This window comes from Podarcis gaigeae (genome assembly GCF_964106915.1).
Source record: "Podarcis gaigeae genome assembly, chromosome: 10".
NCBI classification, from domain to species: Eukaryota; Metazoa; Chordata; class Lepidosauria; order Squamata; family Lacertidae; genus Podarcis; species Podarcis gaigeae.
The window spans coordinates 23,747,584-23,774,084 of record NC_139686.1 but is presented as its reverse complement, the minus strand read 5'-3'; the positions used below and the strand labels follow the sequence as shown (position 1 = coordinate 23,774,084).

General features: G+C 42.0%; 1 protein-coding gene across 2 annotated transcripts in view; it reads left to right on the top strand.

Annotated features, from left to right (window-relative positions):
• GNPTAB (N-acetylglucosamine-1-phosphate transferase subunits alpha and beta) overlaps positions 1 to 26,501 on the top strand; it is a 48,222-nt gene that overhangs the window by 7,323 nt on the left and 14,398 nt on the right. For both annotated transcript variants that reach the window (XM_083699861.1, XM_083699862.1), the window contains exons 3-14: positions 3,638 to 3,757; positions 5,197 to 5,238; positions 6,493 to 6,698; positions 8,437 to 8,501; positions 9,107 to 9,241; positions 17,402 to 17,563; positions 18,287 to 18,466; positions 18,688 to 18,858; positions 21,318 to 21,441; positions 22,211 to 22,414; positions 23,415 to 24,544; positions 25,994 to 26,193. In XM_083699861.1, the coding sequence (XP_083555987.1) occupies positions 3,638 to 3,757; positions 5,197 to 5,238; positions 6,493 to 6,698; positions 8,437 to 8,501; positions 9,107 to 9,241; positions 17,402 to 17,563; positions 18,287 to 18,466; positions 18,688 to 18,858; positions 21,318 to 21,441; positions 22,211 to 22,414; positions 23,415 to 24,544; positions 25,994 to 26,193 (2,739 nt within the window). The remainder of the gene's footprint in view (positions 1 to 3,637; positions 3,758 to 5,196; positions 5,239 to 6,492; positions 6,699 to 8,436; positions 8,502 to 9,106; positions 9,242 to 17,401; positions 17,564 to 18,286; positions 18,467 to 18,687; positions 18,859 to 21,317; positions 21,442 to 22,210; positions 22,415 to 23,414; positions 24,545 to 25,993; positions 26,194 to 26,501) is intronic.

Below are 26,501 nucleotides of genomic sequence, written 5' to 3'. Positions count from 1 at the left end.
GGACCTTTATGAAGGCAAAGCAGGTTCTGTCCCACTAAGCTATGGCTCTTCCCTGAAGAGCTATGTGCTCTTCTCCTAACCTTCTGGAAGAGGAAATAATGGAGCCCTTCAAGAGTCGTCTTTTGCTCCATATCTGTCAGCACCGCCTCCTGATCAGAAACAGTATTTAAATCTGCTGCCGCCACCAGACTGAAAGGAATTTCCATTTGTTTCTGTCTCATGCCTTCCTTTGTGTCCTAAGTTTCTGTCAGTCTCTTTGCATGAGCCAGATGATTAAAAATAAATTGTTTTTGGATAATTGGTGGTCTAGGACGGCTTGCCAGCATTTCAAGGATTGGGCAGACACAATAAATGTTTTAATTTTCCTTAACTAAAATTAAACTCTCTAGGGATGCCCGATTTAACTTGAGACACTTGTCCATCTGGATCAGCTCTCGAAAAAAACTGTTGTTATTTGGCCAATGCAAACCTTCCATTTATACAGCTGTGTAGGTCATGTTCCAGCTACTGAACAAAATCTATTATTTATCATTAAGAGGCACGGCTAATTTGGGGTGTAGCAGGGTATTAAGAATATCCCAGTAGACTATATTTTTGTAAGATAAAATAAGGTGTTGCAGTACCATTGCACACATGTTACAGGACTTTAATAATGGTGCAATAGCAAGCTTGTAAGGAAAAGATTCACCTGTAAGCCAATTCATGCAGGGTTCTGGGTGCATATATTCTCCGTCTAGTTAGCAGGTCTTGAAAGGAATCCTCATGCAGTGATAGGAGATGGAGAATTTTCCTTTTCTAAGACTGCAAAAGTAGATGCAAACAAAGGGATATAAAGTCGGTCAAACCAGGCAGTTTTGAAGCTAGAATTAACTTTACAACTTTAGGCATCGTAATTAACTTTTTTAAAGGCAAGTACCCCTATGAAGTATACTTATTAAATATCTACTGAACTCTCACACAGTATTTATTAGTAAACAGGAAAACAAAGTACATGTAATCCAATGCGGTAAACTGGATCTCAGATAATTTAGGACAGGCTTCCTCAACCTCAGCCCTCCAGATGTTTTGAGACTACAATTCCCATCATCTCTGACCACTGGTCCTGCTAATTAGGGATGATGGGAGTTGTAGGCCAAAAACATCTGGAGGGCCGAGGTTGAGGAAGCCTGATTTAGGACATGGGGAATTTGGGGGGCCCCACAGAATGCCCCCCATTGCCCTCATAGCCCCTTTCCCTTGCTTTGTAGATTATTTAGTATGAACAGAGCTGTACCTGCATACATTCAGGGGCCAGTGAATGCCATTTGTGTACTCTTTTTGCTCCAAACAGATGATGGACAGATTTTAAGGAGGTCCAGGGGCAGCAGCATGCTGTGGTTTGTGCAAAACATGTAGATGAAAGGAAGCACTGTGGTGTAGTGGTTAAGAGCGCTAGACTTGTAATCTGGGGAACCGGGTTTGCGTCTCCGCTCCTCCACATGCAGCTGCTGGGTGACCTTGGGCTAGTTACACTTCTCTGAAGTCTCTCAGCCCCACTCACCTCACAGAGTGTTTGTTGTGGGGGAGGAAGGGAAAGGAGAATGTTAGCCGCTTTGAGACTCCTTCGGGTAGTGATAAAGCGGGATACCAAATCAAACTCTTCTTGCACTGCAAAGTAGTTAAACTATGGAACTCACTGCAACGTAGCGATCGCCACCAACTTGGGTGACTTTAGAAGGGGATTTTACAAATTCATGGAAGCTAAGGCTATCAGTGGCCACTCGTCATGATGGCCATATAGGTTTGCTCTGGCGTTCCTTGGAATATTTGGGATCACAAGCGGAAGTGATCTGTTGTGCTTGTGGGCTCCCTTGATTGGCTGTTGTGGGAACAGAATGCTGGGCTCGATAGACCTTTGTTTTGAACCGATAGGGCTACTCTTAACATTCTTTCCTTTGTATATCTGTGGGTGGAGGAATGAGGCCTCCCTAATTCCCTTCCTGGACATTTGCTGATCATAGGCACCAGGAGGGACTGCATGTGAACTGGTACTATGTGTGTTAGAACAGGGTGTGCAGGGGGTCTGGCTGTGGCAAAGTGAGGAAAAACAGACAGTCAGGATGTATCTTTGGCCAATTTAACACAAGCAATGACATAGCTGGAATAAATCATGAGTGGCTGGTTGTGACACATTGTTTCCTCCGCATAAGTATTTTTAGAACGGTTTCGACAGAAGCCATAGTTGGAAATTGTTACATTAAGTTTGAAAATCTATACTGGTTTTGAACATGGGCAGGATGTGTGAGCAGAAAATGTGATTTGCCCCTCCTACTTCTCATAAGAGTTTTCCAGAGTTATAAATTAGGATCTGAACTCCTGAATCAAGGGCTGAGTTTTGGAATTAAGACTGTGGTTGTCAAACCCTGGGGAAGACCATGGAACACCTAGAAGAGGGAAACAAACTTTTTGGGTTCCTGAGTCAGCTGGGACCCTTTCTCTCCATACCAGCCATAGATTAAATGCCTTGCAGCAGAGGAGCCTAACAGATCCATGCTGGATTTGTTGAGGTGACCTGCTTCCCCACTTGCCACATTATAATCCCATTCTTGTTTATGATTAATTTGGGAGATGAGTGGCCTCTTCCATGGATCTTTGCACACAGCGATGGGTTGCATGCACATACGACCCTGTGCAAGGAGCTCTGCACAATCTGCTATGAGAGGTGGGGGTTTCTGAAGGAGGGTTAGTATGGTAGATGTAGGTTTTATTTATGTATCTCCTGCTCTAAAAGCACTATACATTTAAGAATGGGGATCCAAACTCAAAAATAAGTGTTTGAGAGATACTGCATGAAGGGTCATTGGAAGGAAAGAACATAAAAAGTTACAAGTTTTAAGAATCTTTCTTTTGTTGTTGTTTAGTTGTGTCCGACTCTTTGTGACACCATGGACCAGAGCACGCCAGGCAGGCCTATCTTCCACTGCCTCCCACAGTTTGGTCAAACTCATGTTCGTAGCTTTGAGAACACAGTCCTACTCTGTCGTCCCCTTCTCCTTGTGCCCTCAGTCTTTCCCAACATCAGGGTCTTTTCCAGGGAATCTTCTCATGAGATGGCCAAAGTATTGGAGCCTCAGCTTCAGGATCTGAACTTCCAGTAAGCACTCAGGGCTGATTTCCTTAAGAATGGATAGGTTTGATCTTCTTGCAGTCCATGGGACTCTCAAGAGTCTCCTCCAGCACCACAATTCAAAAGCATCAATTCTCCAGCGATCAGCCTTCTTTATGGTCCCGCTCTCACTTCCATACATCACCATTGGGAAAACCATAGCTTTAACTATACGGACCTTTGTCAGCAAGGTGATGTCTCTGTTTTTTAATAGGCAAAAAGGGAGCAAGATGATGACCAGAGTAAGGGTATTTTTAATGTATGGTGATGCAGAAGTACATTGATTAAAAATGAGAAACTGATGAAGAAACAAAGCTTAACTGAATGTTTTGATTATGCCAGACATAATGGAACAAGTTTATCATTTGAAACTCATGAGTTTCAACTGACTGGTTGCAGGCAAATGTAATCTGTGCTGCTGTGAATTGCTTTTCAATTTAAGCCTGGACAGGTTGAGCTGGTTTCTCTCTCTTAATGGGATTTCTCTTATAGGCTTTGCTTGCCAATGCCTATTGATGTGGTGTACACCTGGGTGAATGGCACAGATGTTGAGCTGATCAGGGAACTGCAGCAAGTGAGGAAACAGATGGAGGAAGAACAGAGAGTGATGAGGTAAGAACATTTCTCTGCATGCACAGTAAGCTGAGCTGTCCTGGCTGGAGGTAAGAAAACTAAAACAATTGGGTTGTGTCCAGTTTTAGTCCTACTCAGAGTAGATCCATTGAAACTAATAAACACGACTAACTTGGTTGGCATCCATCTGCCTTGGGAGACCATAGAGGAGCATGCCTTTGGGGGTGAAGTCAAACTGTTGGAAGGTTACAGCATGTGCTGCAGCTGTAGAGACTTGCTAACTTAGGCCCATTAATTTTAATGGGTTTACTGTGAGTAGGACTTGGTTGGATACAGCCCAAGGTTTTGCCAGAAGGACATGAACCTCCCTAAGATGCCATAGTCTTTTGCAGGTGAATAAATTTGTAAGATTGGCTTTTGCCGTTGGTCTATCCTTGTCTTACCTGTTTCTATTCTTGCCCATCCAGTGTCAATTGGAAGGAAACATCTAGATACTTCATGTTAGAGAATTTTGCATGTTACCTGTTTTGTGCTTCTGGTGTAACATTTGAAAAAGGACTTGCATGTGGGAGATTAGCAAGTTGATTCATATATGCAGTATGTACATCTCCCACATATAAGACTCTCTTTTCAGAGAGTATTGTATCAAGGGCATGGCATTTTGCTTTCTCGGGTGCCAATAATTCTCGCAAGCAGGTAACATCACTTGCAAGCAGGTAACATGAAAACAATGTTTTGTATGTTCAGCTGGCCCTGATCACTTGGCTTGAGTGCGACTGTGAAAGTCGTATTGTTCTCACCAAAGAGGAGGCTCCCTGATTCTTGCCTTAGTTCAGAGTGCTCCAAACAGTATAGAGGCTATACGGTAGCTACATTTGGATTCATAGAATGACCAAGGATGCTATGAACATCTGGAAGCATCTGGAAGGCAATGTTATGGTGTCATGTGAATGCTGCTGGAAAACTCTTCAATGCGGTTGTGGCTCTTTGCAAGGATCACAAAGTTTGTAATCAATTTGCTTATGGATTGTCCAATTCGATTGAGAGTCTCTGCAACAATAGCCAACGTAAACATTTATACCCTGCCACAGTCCAATTAATCCTTGAGGTTAGCTGCTTGCAGGCCTTATGCTCTCTGTGGGAAGCTGCCATATTGAAGTGTGTTTCAGCAGCCTTCATTTGTGGGGATGTAATTAAATTGGCCATTCATCCTGTAGATTTATCGGACACGGCTCTCAATTCTTTAACTGAAGCACCTGTGCTTGAATTGCTTCTGTGTCCTAATAGGTGGTGTGAATGGGAGAGGTTTGATGCTGTGACATATTCTGCTACTTCTGGGTTTTGTGTGCAAAAACTCACATTATTGAGAGTCTGTTACTGTCTACAGGGCGATGAGAGTAACTAGAACCTGTGTGCATTTTGGGTGTATCTGTTAATTCAGGGGGAATTTAATAGTTATGCGTTTACTTGTATTTTAGGGAAATTCTTGGAAAGAATACAACTGAACCAACTAAGAAAAGGTAAGAAATAATATAGGTGTTTCATGTTTTTTGTTTAAAAGACTTTCAACTATCAATGTATTAATTGCTGTGTGAACCTTAACTGACACTGTAATTTCAAGTGAGTGAAGTAACATTTAAAATAGCCATGATCAACGGGTAGGACAAAACTGGTACACTTTTCCTCATTTTCTAAAGTAAATAATTCATTTTAAAATTATTGTTGTTGTTGTTTTGTTTTATTTCTTGTACCCTGCCCATCTGACTGGGTACACCCATCTGGGTGGCTTTCAAAAAAATATAAAGGAATACAACAAAACTTCAAGCATTAAAAGTTTCCCAAAACAGCGCTGTCTTTAAATGTTGACAGAAAGTCATATAATGGTTTATCTCTTTGACATCTGATAGGAGGGTGTTCCACAGGGTGGGCACAACTACCAAGAAGCCCTTCTGCCTCATTCCCTATCTGCTCACTCAAAAATCAGACTTTTGTAGTTATTCCCAATGATCCACACACTCCTAAAGCAATATGGGTGATGTCCACCATATGGACACAACCTCAAAATGTGAAGACATGTTTCATTGTTACCTCTAACTGTAAGAGAAAGGTTAATGAGGTGAGCAACAAGGCCCATGTAAACCCAACTAGCAGCTGCCAAATTGCTCTCATGGCACAGAACATAGACTGCTTTCTACTTCATTTATTTCTGGCTTCTGTATTTTATCAAGCTGGGCAACCTGGAAATGCTGTATGCAATACAGCAGTGGTCCTCCCACCCCCAGAAAACTTGAAAATGGCTGAGGGTCTTGGCAGACCACTTAATAACTTTTTTTGCCTGTTGTGGTAATTTCAGTGCCCTGTTCTGGGTGCTGTATGGTGGAAATAAAATTGTCATACCAGTAAAATACATAAGAAATAAAAGAAGCGATAAAAGACAGTTTAAAAAAATCAATATGAATGTTTAATATGCGGGACCTGCTATCTCCCATCTACAGCCACCAATCTGCAGAAACACCATGGACAGCCTGAATGAAGCTCATGGACCACAGGGAACCCCTGTAGTATAGTGTGACACATGACAAATATTTAAAGAAATGATTACTTTAAGTACAGATTTGACCTGGGATATATTTCTGCAAAATATGAATAAACAGAGAGCAGGCAATGCCATTAGGGTGTGTGTGTGCTTCTTTTTCAAAAGCTAGTCAAAGCTGAATAGCCACGTGCAGCTTTGAACCTGAGAGTATGCCTGACTTTTGCTGTCTTGATCCTAGCGAGAAGCAACTGGAGTGTTTACTGACACACTGCATAAAAGTGCCAATGCTCGTCTTGGATCCAGCTTTGCGGAGCAACATCACTCTTAAGGACCTGCCCTCTGCCTATCCCCTGCTGAGATCTGCCAACAACATATTCCTGGTTGCCAAGCCAAAGAACCCTTCCACCAACGTTACTGTAGTTGTTTTTGACAGTTCTAAAGAAGGTAAGGATCTATTTTAAGTCTTCTCCCACTAATTGGCAACATATGGTTTTAGTTTACCATAGGATTACTGCTGTTTCAAGGGACTCTTCTCTAGGGGATTTCCTTCTCCTCCTCCTCTTGTTGTTGCAATGATTAAAGGATGTCAGTAGATAAACTTAGTAGGCAGAGGAGAATGTGTCCTAAAAATAAGGCCCCCCCTTAAATGTTCCAGAAACTTGATCTAAGTATATATAGAGAAATATGTACACGTAGTGATTTGGTGTCCCCCAGTTTATATGCAAAAATATCGGTGTTGGTGGGGCCTCTTTAATAAAAATAACATGACATTACCACTTACTTCATTTGGAGAATAATTTGTTAGTTTCTTAATTTTTCAACAACAGCAGCAGAGAGGTTTTGCCTTGGGCAAAATGTGGACCATGTTGCAATTGTTCTCTCAGTGCTCTGCATTTTGCTTTCATGATGAGGTGAGGCGTTGAATAGCCTGTTGTTCAGATTCCCTTTCTAGTCCCTTGAGACATGCTGCTCACAGAGACATGGGTGCATCTTCTTTTGTCTGTACACAAGGAGATGGTAGTTGTATTTATTTTTATTTTGTTTATAAAGCACTTCCCGTAAAACACCCTGACAATATGGTATCTGTAGGAGATCATTGTCTGCAGAGCACAGTAATCAGATGACTATATAAGGGTTGAGACAGTCTTTTAGGTATCCTGGTCACAAGTAGCATAGGACTTTGTGAGGAGATTTCACCCTTCCCATTGCAAGAATCTGCTGATTTTCCAGAGAGGAGGGGGCGGATTGTGCTCCAGTACTTATTCCGCTCCAGCCTCACTTCAAAGGGGAGACTGAGTGTTATCTCCGTGTAGATAAGGTCGCTGCAGAAAGCAGCTGTAACACTCAGTGCATTCCAGCGTCTCCATTTGTATATAGTTTGTATAGTACAGTAGCTGTAGTGAATAAAAGAAGATATTCTTCAGCGCTGTCGTCCAAGTGATTTATGCTCTGCTATACTCTGCTGTGCACGGCTGTCTTCTGGAAGTGAGTTCGGTGCTCACAGCTCTGAGTTGTGAGGCCACAGCACTTAGACCTGTTCCTGCAGAAGAAGGTCTCTGGAAGTGCTACCCCAGCTCGCCTGGCACAGCCGGGGCTGAAGTGGTTGAGCCCAGTCGGTGGCACTGGCACAAGGGCGAAGCTGACACTTTGTACCAGCACCTTGAACTTAGCCCCGTAGCTAATCCACACAAAATAGCCCAGTGAAGACTTACTTTGGGGAGAGAGTGTTGGAAAAGGGAGGGAGGGACATTAAATGGAGCTGCTGGAATCCTTCATACTGCAACATTTTGTTAAAGGTCCCACCCTCCAGATAAAAGGTATTTTCTTACTTCTTATTCTGTTGGCAATAGCTGATGGAGAGAAAACCCCTCATTATGGGACTGTGGCATTGTGATTTGTTTTTTTTTGCATTGGCTAACAAATATTGCATTTGGCTTTGAAATTAGAAAACCAGCTCTGATGGTTCGGGGGCAAGTTATCCCCATTCTGCAGTGTTGTTGTTAAAAAATATTTATTTCATAAAATTTATATAGCAACTGGATTGTAAGAGAAAACTTCAAAGTGTCCCATAGCAAGTATATGTGAGATCTCAAAAGAGTTTTTATTTACAAATTATGCAGTGTATTGCTGCAAAAATTCTGTAAAAGTTTTGACCTGTGATTTGAATTATTGAACATTCCAGCTGAAGATGTCCATTCTCAGATGTTAAAGGAAAGCAGCAAGCAAGCAGTGTGGAGAGGCTATTTGGTATGTTCCTTTAAAATGATGTTGGTATATATACTAGAAAGGGACGCGGGTGGTGCTGTGGTCTAAACCACAGAGCCTAGGGCTTGCTGATCAGAAGGTTGGTGGTTCGAATCCCTGCCACGGGGTGACCTCCCATTGTTCGGTCCCAGCTGCTGCCCACCTAGCAGTTCAAAAGCATGTCAATTGCAAGTAGATAAATAGGTACCACTCCGGCGGGAAGGTAAACGGTGTTTTCATGTACTGCTCTAGTTTGCCAGAAGTGGCTTAGTTATGCTGGCCACATGACCTGGAAGCTGTCTGCAGACAAACGCTGGCTCCCTTGGCTTATAGAGCGAGATGAGCGCGCAACTCCAGAGTCGTCTGCGACTGAACCTAATGCTCAGGGGTACCTTTACCTAGAAAGTTTGGATCCTTGCTTGGATGCAAGGTCATGTTTCTAAAAATTCTTTATTTTGCTGTAATATTTCCATAACTGCTGTAATAGCCTGTAAGTAAAATTCTCATGCTAAAAGCGTGACTTCTCCCCTGGGGAGCACAACGGGGGGGGGGGAGTGTTAGTCCTTTAAAAAGAGAATTAAATAAATAATAAATTCCCTTACTTGCAGACTACAGACAAAGAAGTTCCTGGTTTAGTAATAATGCAAGACTTAGTTTTCCTCAAAGGATTTCCACTTACATTCAAAGAGACAAATCAACTAAGAGCAAAACTGCCCGAAAACCTTGCTTCCAAGATAAAACAGGTAAGTGTCAACAAGGATAAGAGCAAAATCTAGCAGATGATTGTGAATAATGGAGTAAACCTTCTGCTAAAAATCATTTTCTCCTTGCACGCAAATCAAAATGATTTTCTCCTGTGCTGTTACTGTATTCATTTACCATTGTAGTAGTCTCATAGGTTATTCAAAAGATGCCAAATCTTGATTTGAAAACTTCGGCTGCAAACTAAAAATTCTGTTGGAGATGGCCTGCTTGAGGCAGGAAATCCAAGAGGCTGGTCTAGTTCAGGGGTTGGCAAGGTTTACCTCGCCTGGGCCGGTTCACTCCAGCGGAGATCCCTCTGTGGGCTGGATCGTGCGCATGCCTGCGATTTCCTGCATCTGCACAGGCGCAATTTCTGGCGCCACGGAAGTGAGTCCCTTCACTGTGCTGTTCCAGTTTAGCGCAGCGTGCAGGGACTCGCCGAGCGGGTGGCTCGAGGGCCAATTAAACGACCCCCGTAGGCTGCTTGTGCCCCATGGGCCTTAGGTTGCCGACCCCTGGTCTAGTTCTGCATATGCCCCATACATTGAAAGCACCATCCCCGCTCCAAATCCTAAGAACTGTAGCTTACCTCTCACAGAACTGCATTTCCCAGCACCCATAACACACTTCAGTTCCCATGATCCTTTGGGTGGTCGTTTTAAACGTTTGGTGTGTACACAGCCCCAGGACCTTCCCCAACTCCACAATTCTATGAGCTCTGGCACCCTGAATTACAAGCCACTGGAAATGTAAATTATGTACCTGCACATGCCCAATTTTGCATTAGCCCAATAAATATCCCTGACATGCTTTGCTGCATTATTCTAAACTGAATTCGCAAAAAAATTCTGCCTAACAGTGTTGGTCAACACACAGCTGGTTGGACCAAAATCAAAGTCGCATGCATGTCCTACGTGCTTTGTGTGTGTGCCATATGCTTGCACATCGGATATAACCTTTATATAGGATCTGTGCAGCTACTCCCATCATTTTTTGTGAGTTAATGACTTAAAGAGCTTGGGCAATCCCAGTGGGATTTTGGTCTTCCCCATCCTCCTCACAGCAGTGCCATCCTACAAGCATCTTTTGGTTTCAGAAGTGGTATGCAGCCTGATAGGCTAATGTTTGAGAAACTCAGCCCCAAAGTGCCCTTAGGCACCCAGACGTTAGTGTGCGGTTCTTTGGATCCCAGCCATTATCCTTGCTCAGATGCCTTTATTAAATCCTTACTACAAGGAAGCTGTTCTATTAAATTGTTCCCTAGTACCATAATTAACTTGCCAATCAGAAGGTCGGTGGTTGGAATCCCCGTGACGGGGTGAGCTCCCGTTGCTCGGTCCCTGCTGCTGCCCACCTAGCAGTTCAAAAGCATGTCAAAGTGCAAGTAGATAAATAGGTACCGCTCCAGTGGGAAGGTAAACGGCGTTTCCTGCTCTGCTTCTCCAGAAGCGGCTTAGTCATTCTGGCCACATGACCCGGAAGCTGTACACCGGCTCCCTCGGCCAATAAAGCGAGATGAGCGCCGCAACCCCAGAGTTGGTCACGACTGTACCTAATGGTCAGGGGTCCCTTTTCCTTTTTACCATAGTTAAACCCCAAGTAATGTTGTGTTTCTGCTCTCAAAACTGGATACAAGTCTGATTATTTGAGGGCCTATTTAGCTGTTATATTGTTGCACCTTCTGATCCTTGCCTCAAGCTGGTCTTCTGCCTGATTTAAAGAAGTCTTGTCTTGCAATCAATTTAAATTTTGCATTGAGAAGAACAGTGAAATTCTGTAAGAAAAGAAATCCCATCCAGTTGCAATCCAAGGCACTGGAAGTTGGAAGAAAAAGTTGGTACCATTGAAACAAATAATTTGTTTCATTTAATACCATAGTCCGAAATCGGCAATTGGCCACTAGGTGTCACCCTCCTCTTTTCAAATCTTTGTGAATGTTTGGTCCAAGGTTTTGCAAAGGTGACCTAAAAATAAATATTCCAAGCTTATGCCCTTCTTGAGCCAGAGAGTTCAGTGCTATTAAACCAGTATTTCAGTGCCAATGTACCTATTTACCTACCATACACAAGAATGAAGGAGTGATTCATTTCTCATTTTTTGTTATAAAGTTTGAAACCCGGTGTTAGTTCAAACAATTCCACTGTAGCTCTTACTCAAAACTTTCATATCTGTCTTGCGATTTTTGCATGCTACAAATTTGGGGTGCTGTGTGTGGGAAGGACTTTCCATGATACTCATTTTTTTAAACATCACAGTTCCTTCAATATTTGATTCTGGTGGCTGAATTTTGGCTGCAAGGTGCTCACAGACTAAATATATGACAATAGATTGATGCCAAGCAATACACTTTGTTCCACAACTATATTTAAACTTGATTCTAGTAACTTCTGATACCTCTTCCTGAAAGTGCTAGAGCTGAAGCCTGTGGCAATAATGTTATTTATAGACAACTTTAGGGATTAATCATGCTTATAATATTGTAGTATGTTGTACAGGCTGTGTTAGAAACTGGAGGCTATATTCTGGATTTTAACTGCAGTCTATATCAGGGGCGAGGGACGCAGGTGGCGCTGTGGGTTAAAGCCTCAGCGCCTAGGACTTGCCGATCGAAAGGTCGGCGGTTCGAATCCCTGCGGCGGGGTGCGCTCCCGCTGCTCGGTCCCAGCGCCTGCCAACCTAGCAGTTCGAAAGCACCTCCGGGTGCAAGTAGATAAATAGGGACCGCTTACCAGCGGGAAGGTAAACGGCGTTTCCGTGTGCGGCTCTGGCTCGCCAGAGCAGCGATGTCACGCTGGCCACGTGACCCGGAAGTGTCTCCGGACAGCGCTGGCCCCTGGCCTCTTGAGTGAGATGGGCGCACAACCCCAGAGTCTGTCAAGACTGGCCCGTACGGGCAGGGGTACCTTTACCTTTACCTTATATCAGGGGCGGGAAAACCTTTTCATCCCAAGGGCCACATTCTCTTCTGGCAGACCTTCCAAGGTTGTGCAGGGCCAAATGTGATGTCTAATTATTAACCACAGCTTGCTGTTTTCTCTGAACCCAATGAATTGTGGTTTAAAATAAAAAATAAAGAATCTTTATTTGCGTCAGCCACTAGCCATAGCAATACAATAAAATAAAATACAATGCACTGAAGATAGAGGTGAAAACTTAACTATACAAAATACATTCTGGAGGTTTACATCAATAAATAAATGGATCTTATTCTAATTTCCCTTGCTAAATGCTAAATGTTTTGCAGTTTTTGCTGTCACCTGGTTATCTTGACCAGCTAGAAGAATGGACACAGTAGCAATGATTGAATGACCTGGTATGGGGTAGTATAGAGTGGTAATAACCTCACTCCTCAAATCTTTATAAAGAGTGCAAGCCAAAAGCACATGAGCCACTGACTCAATACTGCCACATAAGCGTTTTTCCGGTGGAATTTTTTGAAACTGACCCACAAGTACAGCCGAAGGCAGTATATTTAATCTTGCGTAAGTGAAAGCGCCTCTGTGTTTTGGAATTGTTAGATTTTGCAAATAGGGTGCCAACCTATGAAAACGACTAGGTAGAAAATAATCATACCATGGACAAAATTTCCTTACTACTTATGTTGAATTGATCCAGCTTCATAAACTGTGGTTTGAAGTTTGCTTGTTCTAAACAAAAAGGGTAGTAAAGGGGTGAGTGAGTAGCACAGTTTGATTCAGGAGTGCCTTCCACTGGGGTGGGGAACCTGCAGTTCTCCAGAGTTTGTTGGACTCCAGTGCCCATCAGCCCCACCCAGCATTGCCAGTGGTGAGGATGATGGGCACTGTAGTCACAGGAAAGTCACAGGTTGCTCCACCCCTGCCCTGGAGCCAAGAAGCTTGCCGACTCATACGGCCTATGAAAATACAATTTTTTACATTTCCGTAACTCATTTGGCATGAATAGACTCAGGTGATTGTGAGAATTTGTTTCTCTCTTGCCTTTGTGTTCTAAACAAACCATTGCTAAAATTAACTGGAGTGTGTCATATGTTGACAAAACAGCTTAACTGCTGTTAACCAAAACTGGAAGTGAAAACACTAGTGATTGTTCCAGGGAGAGACTAGATTGATTCCCTTCACAGTAGACCTTGATTTATTGTAATGTCTGAACACGACCATTATGTGAATGACTTCCTTTTGTCAGTTATGAGCTTTCCACTTTGTTGAATAAACATCTTAGTATTAGCAGAAAAGAAAAAGAAGAAGAAATACTTTTTCTCCACCTGCACCACTCATAATTCGATAATCAGTTTTTCACCACTTGGTAGCTCTCCTTGTTAGTCATTTACTTAATTTGGGATCCATTTGAGGAATATGCTTTTATCAGTATGGACATTTTGTTTGTTGGGACTTGGAACCACTGAGGAAACCCAGGAAAAGATCGAGGGTAACTTTATGCATGCTTCCATAGCAATGAGGATGAAGAGGATAAGAGACAGGGAAATCCTGTGTCCTTAATACAGCCTTCCTGTGTGCAGTGGAAACTTCTGCGAAACATTGCATAAATATATTTTCGATGATGCACAGTGGAGGGGACGGCATGACATTGTTGTTCTCCTAAATAAATGCAAGGCTGCTTGATGGCAGCTTTGCAATCCGTAGCATTTCCACAGCATTATTTTTGGAGAGCGCTTGCTGGTATCCATAACTCTACCTCCGTCTCAACAACGACCACCCTTTCATCGGTTTGTCCAGATGATGATGCTCTTGAAGGGCTGCGATTGATCGGATTTTCCCCATGACAGACCTCATGAGTCAGATTTAGAGCTATCAGGTGGCGCATGAATTCAAACCATCAACGGCCTGAAAATGTCACAAGCGTGACAGCTGGGCCTATGTTTGCTGTGAGAATGGGATGGGTAAACGGGACAGATGTCTGAAAGGAAAGAGGAAAGGTCAGTTTAAAAAAGAAAAAGAAATTATTTTGGGGGTTGGGGTTCATTTATGTTGGATAAATGTAATATAAATGCAGTTGAATAGCATTTGTAAAATAAAATAAAATCTGGCAATATACTGCTATAAAGCATTAAATGTGGGGTGTGGAACTTTTCCCCAGCCTGAGGGCCTCTATCTACCTTCCTCATGCCATGTGTGATTTTATAAACTTCCGTCAACTCATCTCTTGCCTTTTATCTAAGCTGAAAAGTTCCAAATGCTGCAACCTTTCCAAATAGAGAATTGTTTTCCTCATGAGGAGCTGCAGTTTTATGAGAAAGTCGGATGGACAGGGGAAGGGGGAGATTGCATTTAAGCTGGGCAAAAATTAATTTATTGCATGGATATATTTCACATATTAAAAATGCACTTGGGTTGGTTGCGCCCCCCCGGCCACTGCTCCCCAATGGAATTTCACAGCCTCTGATAGTGATGTATTTTGGCGCACACACAAAATGGGTGCATATGATCAACTAAGCAAAGTATATAAATGAATATTCTTCTATGCAATTACCCTTTAAATCCCAGAGGCTGCATGTATCTTTTGCTTTCTAGCATTGGTTCAGTTCTGGTCGTATGAGCTGCTGTTAACACAACTTTTGCCAATACTTATATAGTGAGCAGTTGCTCACCTTCCTCCTCTCAGTGCTGCTGTGACTCTTGATTCTCTCCTTTGCCTTTGGCCATGGCTTTGCTTATGCATGTTGCAGCTTTAAAGGGCTACTACTTATAGCCCATTAAGACTGACAGAGGGAATCTGAACCCCATTTACATCCACCTCAGTGCAGTCCATTAGGTCAATGCTCTGCCGAGAGGCCGTGCAATCCAGCTGCTCTCTGGTAGACTGTACAGTGTTTCTTTCATATGGCGCCCAGGTTAGCCACTTAGGAGTTTGCCGGGGGTTAACTTTACTTTCCTGAAGTGAGGAGCAAGTTGTAATGCTGCCTTTAACACGCCTACACATGGCTAAGCTTTCAGATCTCCCCTTGCGACCAGTGTAACTTTTTTCTTTTTTCTGTTGACCACTTGCCTCAGTAAATACATCTGAAGATTGCTTTCTTTGAATAAGAAAAGCAGCCCGTTGCCCTTTGTGAGCCACATTTGCTGTTTGACATTGTGCCTAGTGCACCAACCTTTTGCCTCCCCCTGATCTAGCCCATTATGAAAGCTGATATCTAGACTTAACTGGTGGCAAGTGTTAAAAATAGCAAGCAGATCAAACAGTTCCCCAGTAATAAATGACCTTAGCGGTGGATTGGAAATTTTGGCTGAGGATTCAGAGAAGAACCACAAATGGATTAGTTCTGGAGCCTTTTTGAATCTCAGGTTTCTAGTTCCTTTAAGCCATTTCAGAAATGTGTATTGGCGAAGACATAGATAAACAAACAACTGATGGACAGCTTCATTTCAGGATATGGTATAGTATCTTAAAAATGAAATTCATTGCAAATGGTATTTTCAGTTTAAGGAGACTGGATGTTACAGGATCTTGAAGTTGGTTTATTTTTATTTATTTATTTTTTAAAAAACAATAAGTCCTAGATTCACTGTCCAAAGATTGTAGTGCAAATAATTTATAGGACTCTAGCTGCATTCAGATACAATTACTGGGGTTCAGTTGCAAAATATGACCTGTGCTTATGCACTTTTTCCTACCCCTCACTTTCTTCTCTTCTTGTGCTTGGCTTACTTGACCATTTCCTGCTTTGATCAAACCATAGTTTATCATTTTATCTGGACCAGCAAACAGTGGTTTGAGCAAGGCTTCCAAACCACAAACCAGCATCAAACTGTGACTTGCAATCCTGATTTGGAGTCTTAACTTCAACTGTCATGATTTGGATGTAATAGCAAACTACAGTTTAAGCAAATCAGGAATTTATGAAGCCACGTGCGCCAGGGATTACTATAGCACAGGAGCTGTTATCATTGCTTGGATGATAGAAGTTATGTCTGAATACAGTTTCTCCTTCTAGCCAAAATTTAAAGGATGAGTGTTGAAATTAACTTTTGTTGGTTTTCATCTGTTTTATCTACCTAACTTTTAGTGTGTTATGGGGGAACAGGTACTGTCTTTTCCTGAGAAAGGTAGAAGCTGCCATATGCTGAAGAGAGCTAGCGTGGAAAAATGGATCAAGTGTTAGACTGAGAAGACCTGGGTTAAATCGTGAAACTTATGGATTTATAAGAGGCTCTCTCTTAGCCTAACCTTCCTTATGGGATAAATTTGAGGATTAGAATGGGATAGCTTGCATATACTACCCAGGGCTTCTTGAAGAAAAGACAGTTTACAGATGTGGTGATAATAATCTGGTCCATAATAATGTGGAACACTTGATTCTGCAACAAAAAGGCTTATTTGTTTATGGCCTCATAACATAAGGTTATCAGAGCCATTTACAGTATCTCAGTATGAAAACAGTAATGGGACTGCACTGGTTATTTAAAAGGCTTTGGTGACCTAGTGCTGGAAAGAAGACAAGGATGGCGCCAGGTGACCTTCTCTGTGAAGGCCGTTCCATAACTAGGGTGCCTCCACCAAAAAGGCCCTCTCCCTGGTGGTGACCCACTTTGCTTTATTCGGTGGGGGCACTTGGATTGGGGCCTCCAAAGAACATCTTAAAGATTCAGGTAGGTATGTATGGAAGACGATGGCTTTAAATTTAAATCAGCAATTTAAACCAGCACTTTAAATTGGGCCCAGAAACAGACTGGATGCCATTGTGGAGTGATCCTCCTCAGGTTCCTCCATTGCACCACCACCCTAACTGAGCATGCTCAGTCCACAGGGTTCTCGCTGCCCTGTAAAGATTTTTGCACTTCCACAAACCTTGAGGTCCCACTGAGCGTGGGAATACCTCCCTGTTGTGCATGGATATTACAAGTTTATCTATAAAAGGATCGGCACATGGAGAACTCAGATCGCTATACTGTATAATGTTCAATTGTTAGTCTTTCTTTGAGAAATGTTCCCTTTTGATTCCCAGGTGCAGTTCCCTTATGAATGACACCTTTTATGAATGATACCTTTTTATGTTTCACTTGGATTACAGTTTTGTATTGAATTTTCTGCTCTCCCACCTACCTCTTCTAACCTATGGCAAGAATATTGTGCTGTCAGTGAGTCATGCAAAAAACACACACCCCAACACATTTCATTTGTGGGTACGTGCCAGGATTGGAATATTGGTTTCTCCTTTGTAGTTGCAGCTTTATTCGGAGGCTGGTGTAGCTCTCTTGCAACTGAATAACCCTAAGGATTTCCAAGAGCTGATCAACCAAGCTAAGAAGAACATGACTATAGAAGGGAAAGAACTGACGCTTAATCCTGCTTATTTATTATGGGATCTCAGTGCCATCAGCCAGGTAGGAGTCGTTCTCTGGTGTATGGGCATGCTATTATGGCAAAGCTTTGTGAGATTTAGGTAACGGATGACAATGAAAACACGTTATAGTGTGACATAGAGAATTGGCAGCAATTTGAAAACTATTCCACACAGCAGGAGTAGTCAATGTGATGCCCTCCTGTCATCCCACACTAGTTAGGGCTGGCCTTCTTTTGCAGGCTTCTGGCCTATGCTAGCTGAGGGAAGTGACATGGAATTGTTGTTGAATAGAGTTACACAGACCTTAATGATGGCAGTAGCAGCAATGAAAGACAGCTAACAAGATGTGACACTTTAAATCCTTTACTGCAGATATCTTAAAACTTACTGTAGATGTGAGAGCCTGGAATGGAAAATGGTGGAGGACACCCCGACAAACACGCCCCCACACAACCTTTTAATTTCTTCAACCCTTCATGTATTTAGCTGTGAAAGGGGCACGTGTCGTTATCTCTGATGAGTTTTGCCCCAAGCCTGCCAGCTCTTTTCCTGGCTTGACAGAAATTATTTTCCGGTTTTATACTTCAAAACCCATTAGCTGACAAGCCTGTACACATGTCCCCTCTACCCTGAAATTATCTCTATTTAGGCAAAGCACCACGTGAATTCGTCTTTGGTGTTTTAAAATGAATAATGGCAGCTTTTAGACGCAAATGTCGCTCTCATTCTGTCGGTATAGTTGTGTGTCACTGTCTTTTAATAGTCTAAACAGGATGAAGATGTTTCAGCCAGCCGTTTTGAAGACAATGAAGAGCTGCGGTATTCACTGCGGTCAATAGAGAGGCATGCTCCCTGGGTACGGCACATCTTCATAGCCACCAACGGGCAGATTCCTTCCTGGCTTAATTTGGATAACCCCCGGATATCTATAGTAACTCATCAGGTAAAAAGTGTCTGACTCTGTTATCTGGGAACTCTTGCCCTAAATTGCATCAATAAGGAGTGTGTGATATACAGGCATATTTCTGTGAAGTTTTCTTCGCTGCAATTGTACACGTGAAACGCTGACTTAAAATGTTGCATCCAAATGACATTTGGAAAGTGTTTTGAAACCTTTCATAAGATTCTCCCCCCCCCCAATAATATTTTCTTTTATTATTCTAGGAGATATTTCAGAATTTGAGTCACCTACCCACTTTTAGTTCTCCTGCCATTGAAAGCCACATTCATCGCATTTCAGGTCTGTCCCAGAAGTTCATTTATTTAAATGATGATGTGATGTTTGGAAAGGATGTGTGGCCTGATGATTTCTTTAGTCACTCCAAGGGTCAAAAGGTAAGCCATCACAAAATAATTTTATTTATTCAATTTGAGAGATCAGACACCTTTCTGTTGGAAACATGCCCGGGAAGGCCGCCAACTTCCCAAGTCTCTGGGGCGTCTCTCTGATGGTCTTCCCTGGCTGTAAATCTCCCTCAGTCCAGAGAGACCGGTGATAAGCGACCCCTCTCTCCTGAGAAGAGCACACTCTGGCATATCATTGCAGAAGAAAGACTCAATCAGTAGCTTTAAAACTACTTTATTTACAGTCTATAAACAAAGACTTCATCAGCACGTCTGTGCTCTTTGAGCACCAGTACAGAAGCAGCAGCACATTCAGAAGTGAAACCAACTTCCAACAGTACCGATACTTCCTTTCTCACGCTCTCTCAGACACTCACATGATATACACAAAACATAGTGCTACTACTGGAGCAGCACGGATGCATAGAAATCCTAACACTTTCGTCATTTGGGAGATGCCTAGTTTGATTTTGCTTTCACCAAGTTTGACAATAACAGAGGTGACTAATATGAGAACAAAACTTATAAATGGTAAGGTTGATAAGCCAGAATTTGCACAAGCCATGTGCACTTGCAAGCAGCCCTTTCACTGTGTGAGCAGCAATACAAAGCAGGAAGCCAATTAACCATAGCTTCCCATTACATTTATGAAGGGTTTGCAAGTCTGGCTTCTTCAGAAACCATTAACTATATTACCTAGTTTGTGTGTATTGGCGGGTGTGGTTCATTTTGACTTCCCGGTGTGTTTCGTATGATGGAGCTCATGCATGTTGTGGTTTATTAAACCAAGTTTTGATGGTGCAAATGCAATCAGTTTGGTTTTCCAGTGAACTGACCTCTAAAAACCAGAATATTTAAAGCAACATTTTGGATTGTGGAGATGGGGGTAAAGGTGCATTTTGCAATGAGTAATCTCTACTGAATATATTAAATTGCAAAGCTCTTAGTGCAAAAACCACAAAAATATCTAAAAATGATTAACTATGTCAGAATTATTTACTATTCGTTACTTAGATTCTGTTTCCCTAGTCGAAAATATCCATTTATTTGCAACTAGGGTGCCAAGTATTTCTGTATCGCTGCTGGCGAGTATTTTGAAGGGTGACCCTGTGAATAATACATGGTTTATGCACCCTTTATAAGTGATGCAGTATGCATGTGCTTTGTACTTGGGTGCTGGAGCCAGAATTCAGAATGCATTGTGAGAAGTTTCCCTCAAGTTTGATGCTTCTTGGACACATCCTGGAAAGGATCTGCTTCCTCTTGTGCTTCAAGACTTGGGCGGTGATAGCCATTTGTGGGAGCCTGCTCAAACAGCAACCATTCCACCAGCACAGGGATGCGGAAACTAGGCCAAATTTGGCCCAGCAGGTTTGCCCTGTGAGTCTGTTGCTCTCCAAACTTCACACACCTGCCCCACACCTGACAGCTGAACTCATAAGCTGGTGACAATGGGAGTACATTTTGCTCCAGGAACATGAAGTTGTTTGCATTGAAAGCAAAGGGGGAAAGCTCCATTCTAGCAGCCGTTTCATTGCAAGCTTTGACAGATGCAAGCTTTGACAGCCTGCCTGTCAATCATCTGACATCACTATGACACCAGGTGATTGACTGCCCCAGCTACCTTTGAAAGTTGGCCCAAAGATCTGCCCCCCATGAGCCAGAAAGCTTCCTCATCCCTCGCACTACCAAGATTCTTGTTCTTAGTGTAGTGCAACAAATGAGTTCTTAGTGTAGTGCAACAAATGAGCGTCTTGCCCTTGGGAAAGACGCTGTGCCGCTCCTGCTATAATTATACTTCATGACAGTTGTACAGTACTGTTTTCACTAACGCTAGCACAACAACATCAACTCTCTAATTTCTGGTGCTAATGTTACATTGGATCTCACTCTTAATAAGTATCCGTCTCCTCATCTGAGTGCTATTGAAAAGGACATGTCGCCATGCAGAAATAGCGACACATCAAATAATGTGATTTAATGTCCCTTTCCCTTTTGTACGCCTTCATAGATTTATGTCACTCGAGCAGTATGGCTAAAAAGAAAGAAAAGCTGGAGAGTTTATATCTCTAAAGAAGGGATATTGTATAGATTGAAAACATTCTGAAAATAGAAAGAAGAGGATGGAGAATCAATATTATTTTTTTGTAAAAATATAGCAGGTTGACATCCTTGGAAAGGCAGATAGTCAGATAAAAGTAAAGCAGTTTAGTTTAGCTTTAAACTAGCTGTATTCATTCATCTAATTACTGGTACTGTTGGGCAACAATTAAGGCTGAATGACAGATAACTTCAAATCAAGTAGAGGTCAGTGTTTCGGTCCCCAAGAAATTTCCTGTTCACCTTTAGAGTACAAACATAGGAATTGCAAATCAGTTTGCTGTGTAGAAGTGAATTTAAATACATTCCTAGAAGCTGTGAGAATAAAGTGGTTTTGTCTCCATTATCAGGTTTACTTGACTTGGCCTGTTCCAAACTGTGCTGAAGGATGTCCTGGTTCGTGGATCAAAGATGGCTACTGTGATAAAGCCTGTAACAATTCAGCTTGTGATTGGGATGGTGGTGACTGCATTGGTAAGGAAGGCATAAGTACTGAAACCTGGCTTTTTGCATTTCAGAAGTCCGGAGACACTGATATATTATTTTGCAAATGTGAAGAGATGATCTCTTCGGAGCGTATTCTTGCAGACTCTTGGGTAGCTCTAGATGTAAGCTCACATTTGAAAAAGCCCAGTTGCTTTCACAGTGCACTCTTGTCTCAGCACTAAATCGCAATAGTGAGCAGCATTGACTCTGGGTGTCTTTCTGTGTAAAGGAAAAGGGGGCACTGGATAGAATCACACTTTTCCTGGAGAGAGTAATCCATGCAGGGAAAAAAGAGTATGCCACCATGTGAAAAGCGTTCTTTTTTTTTGCAAGTCAGGTAGCTGATGCTTTTCTAGTTGGGATGTAGCATTCCTAACCTTAGGGCAGATTGTTGTCTTTTGACAACAGAGATTCAGTGGAAATAATTTTGCTCCAGATTTTGTCTTTTTTATCTGTACTGGTTTTTTTAGGATAATTTGTTGGCTAGGCTTGAGCTTCCCTGTTTTCCAGACAGTGGACATAAGAGATGCATACCTCCCCGCCCTCATGCTTGCAAAATTGGTAACCTTAGGGATGTATTGGTTTCCTGTATAAAGTATCCTTTCATTTAAAGCATACAGAATTGGATCATGAGTTGAGAACCATGCTGGAGTATGTTTTCAGAAATGCTTAACCAACTCTTAACTTGTACATTGAGGCTTTTTTAAACTCAGCAGTGAGCAGTTTTCTACACTGTGTTTCCCTTTTTCTTTTATAGGTAGTAGTATCGGTAACCGTTATGGTGCAGGTGGTGGAGCTGGTGTTGGTGTTGGGAATGTTGCTCCCTGGCAGTTTGGGGCAGGAATAAGTGGAGTTTCTTACTGCAACCAAGGCTGTGCAAACTCATGGCTGGCTGATAAATTCTGCGACCAGGCATGCAACGTCCTTTCTTGTGGATTTGATGCTGGTGACTGTGGACAAGGTATGTTAAAACAAATGGAGTCCCTGCAGCCTTTTGGCTCTTCCATACTGTTTAATGTATGTCTGGTGCGATCATTCGATCTACATTGATGGAAGGGAGTTGCTAGATTTAACTGTACTTTGACTACATTTGAGAGGGAGGGGGGAAAGAGAGAGAGAGTCCATCCAATGTCCATCCAGTGATGAACTCATAATATCACGTCCAAATTAGTCCAGTGTAATAGAGAAAGAAGGGGAAAAGAGATGCCCAATATTAATATGTATGGACTAGCTCCTCTGAATCTTTCCTTCCTACTTAAATGTTTAGCTCTGCCTTGGCTGTAGAGAGTTATTGAAGGCAGACCTAATGCTTGAAAGACACACTTAGACTTTATTTTAAAAAATATATTTATTTGTTCATTTATGCCGTTTATCTATTTGCACAGACTAGGTGGAACTGTACCTTTATGAATATTTTGAATTAAGGTTTAATTCTTTCTATTCCTTCAATACATCTCAAACCATTATTTATTTTAAGATGTTACACTATATTTTGGTTTTGTTTCATTTTCTTATGTGTATCATTATTTAGTATATATTATTTGTAGTTTGGTTAGTTTGTTGTAGTCTTCTATAATTTTCAGTGTTATATTGGCTTGACACCAAATGAGTTACAGTACTGTGTACGTTAGCATTATGGTAATTCCAATTCTGGTGTTTTACAACTCTTTATTTTGGAAAAGCGATGTTTGTTGTTCTTAATGTTAAAAAATCAATAACAATTATTTTAATAATAATAATAAATAACTGCAAGCATTGCAGGGTCACCTTGGAGGAAGGGCAGCATGAAAATGCAGATGATACAAATAATTCTCTGGAGATTATGTGATGTTTTATGTAGTTTTAAATTGTATTTTTATTGTGTGTTTGATATGTGACTTGTAAACCACTTTAGGGAGAAATTTTCTTTAAAAGCAATATGCAAATAAGCCATATACGTAAACACATTTATGTTTTTCCAGATCACTTTGATGCGCTGTATAAAGTGACTCTTCAAAAGAACCAGACTCATTATGTCATTCCAAAAGGTGAATATTTGCCCTTTTTCAGTTTTGCTGGAATAGCTAAGAAAGGGCTTGATGGCGCCTATAGTGATAATCCAATAATCCGCCATGCTTCCATCGCCAACAAATGGAAGACCATCCACCTGATAATGCACAGTGGAATGAATGCAACTGTGATCCACTTCAATCTTACATTTCAAGGTAAAGAGGATGAAGAGTTCAAGATGCAGATCACCCTGGAAGTTGATACAAGAGAAGAGCCAAAAGTAAACACAACGTCTACCCAGAAACCTGGAGGTGATGCAAAAGCTTCAACTTTGGTGCCAGAAGCTGAAATGATATTTGAGGATATCCCTGAAGAAGAACGTTTCCCAAGAATCAGAAGCCACCCAAATGGCACAACAGAGAATCTGGACGGGGACCTAGTAATTCAACTGCTTAACATTTCTGCCCTTCCGGAAGATGTGAGGCTGGCCCTACAGAACCTAGATTTGCAGCTAGCTATTGGTGACATCACACAGAAAGGGTACAATCTGTCTAAGGCAGCTCTCCTGAAATCCTTAGGGATTGTACCAGCAACAACGAGGGCTGCATTAAACAATTCCCAGAAGATAAGGGGAAAGGAAGTAGTTGACGGCTTGGAAAATGGGAAGAATCACACGATTTGGCAGAAACCTGACCAAGATGCCAGGGATGGCAGAAGAGATGTAGAAAGAAGAATGCATGATACTTTCCCACTGGAGTTCAAACCAGCAAATACTACTCCAGTGGCTATGAAGGTGAACAGCCATTTCCCACTAAGAGACGGCTCTGTGGTAAAATCTAAATCTGTACCTTTAACCCTGAATACGGGTGAGCGACTTGAATCTCCAGAGAAAATCCTAAATGTCCTTGTACAGAAAGAAGCTCAGAAGACAAAAGAAATGAGGGAAGGAAAAACTGCAGGGAGAAAAAAGGAAGAGGCGGATGCCATGGAGGACCTAGCCGAAAGTCAAGGCTTACCACGAAGGAAATTGCAGCATTACACTGGAAATTACCGAGGCTTTTTGCCGTGGGAGAAACAGAAATACTTCCAAGACCTTCTTGATGTGAGTATATCAGATGGGTAGGATAGTGTCAAGCAAGGAGGATTAAAATAAAAATAAAAATGTTTATTTAAAATGCTAGCATAGCACAGTGGCTCAGAAAATGAGCTGATTATGCAGAAGTCAACTGAAACTTGCTTTGCCATAAACTCATTTGGTGATCTTTTGGACAAGTTATGCTTTCTGAGCCTCAACTCCCTACCAACCCCTCCCACTGCAGATATAGTGAATGAAGTCAATATTCCTATTGATTTCATATGCTATTTTGTGTTTGTGACTTACTTTCTTCTATATTGAAGAAGCTTGTATCTTGCTTTCTGTTGACCTGTTGGAGACAAGGAAACTGGCAATGTGAGCATCTTAACCACATCAACAGTGTACAAATTCTCCCTCTCCCTCTCTCTCTTCCTCCCTCCCTCCCTCCCTCCCTCTCTCTCTCTCTCTCTCTCTCTCTCTCTCTCTCTCACACACACACACACACACACACACACACTAGACAACCAGTACTGTACTGCTGTAAGAAAACCTTATAAGGGAACAGCATTAAATACTCATCAAACTTAACGCTGAAAGCCTTCTTTTAAAATAATGGTTTAGTCAGATGCCTGAAGGAATAATGTCTTGAAGTGTGAGGGCTCTCACTTTGAAAGTTGTTTGCATTCTATCTAGGTATGATGTTAGGCCTTCAGTATCTTTGAAGAACTAATTATTTGATCAAGGAATGCTTTTAAAACCACTTTTACACAGCTGGTTCTACTACTACTACTACTACTATTTATTATACCCTGCCTAAAAAACCAAACAGTTATAAAATTAAAACTGTATATAAATATAAAAGCACTGTTAAAAACATACAGGTAGTTACAATAAAAACAGCATGCCAGTGGGCCCTTTGATTAAAAAGCAGTCAGTTCCCAAAACCCTGTTGGAACAAGAAGGCCTTCCCCTGCCAACAGGAAGACAACAAGGGGGGGCTAGTCCGACTTCTCTAGGGAGGGAGCTGGGAGCAGCCAGCAAGAAGGCCCTCTCTCATATCCCCACCAAGCATGTTTGTGAGGTTGGCAGGACCTAGAGAAGGGCCTCCCCCGAAAATCTCTGAACACAGGCAGGTGTATATGGGGAGATACGGTCTTTCAGTAAGCTTAGACCTAAACCATATAAGGAATTAAAGGCCATAACCAGCTAACCAGCGCTTTGAATTGTGCCGAGAAACGGACTGGTAGCCAGTGGAGCTCTCCTTGCAAGGGAAACATATGCTCCCTATAACCAGCCCCGGTCAACAATATGATTCCTCTTTACCCAGGTATTTGATGGCTGTAAGACCTACCTCTGGCCACCCTGATTTTTTTAGTTTTGAGAGTAGGAGATTGCTTTTAGATGTTTTAATTGTATTGTTTTAATATTGGCATGTTTGCGACTAATGTACGCACGATTTGCATTCTTGTTTTCCAGGAAGAAGAAGCGTTAAGGAGGGAAATGGCTTATTTCACAGATAGTAAACTGGTTGGAAGGCAGCTGAAAGACACATTTGCTGATTCTCTCAGATACGTAAACAAGCTTTTAAACAGCAAATTTGGATTCACATCTCGCAAAGTCCCTGCTCATATGCCTCACATGATTGACAGAAAAGTCATGCAAGAACTGCAGGATCTGTAAGTCTGACATAGCGGAAAATAGTAACCCTTGCATTTGAAATATAGATATCCCAAGTTGGATCTGCCAAAATAGGTTTTCTTATTAAGTGAAATAAGGGAGAAATATGAGCTACTTCTTCTCACAAGCAGTAAGTGAAGAGGCTAACCTGTTTCTGGGCTGCATCACTTGAGATTGTACGTGAGGGGCCCCCACAGTGAAACACTCCTCCATACTAGCAACCCACAAACACACACAATCACTGGACACACACACAATCACTAGGCCCAGACTTCTTCCTGTTTTCTATATAGAAAATATTGAAGTC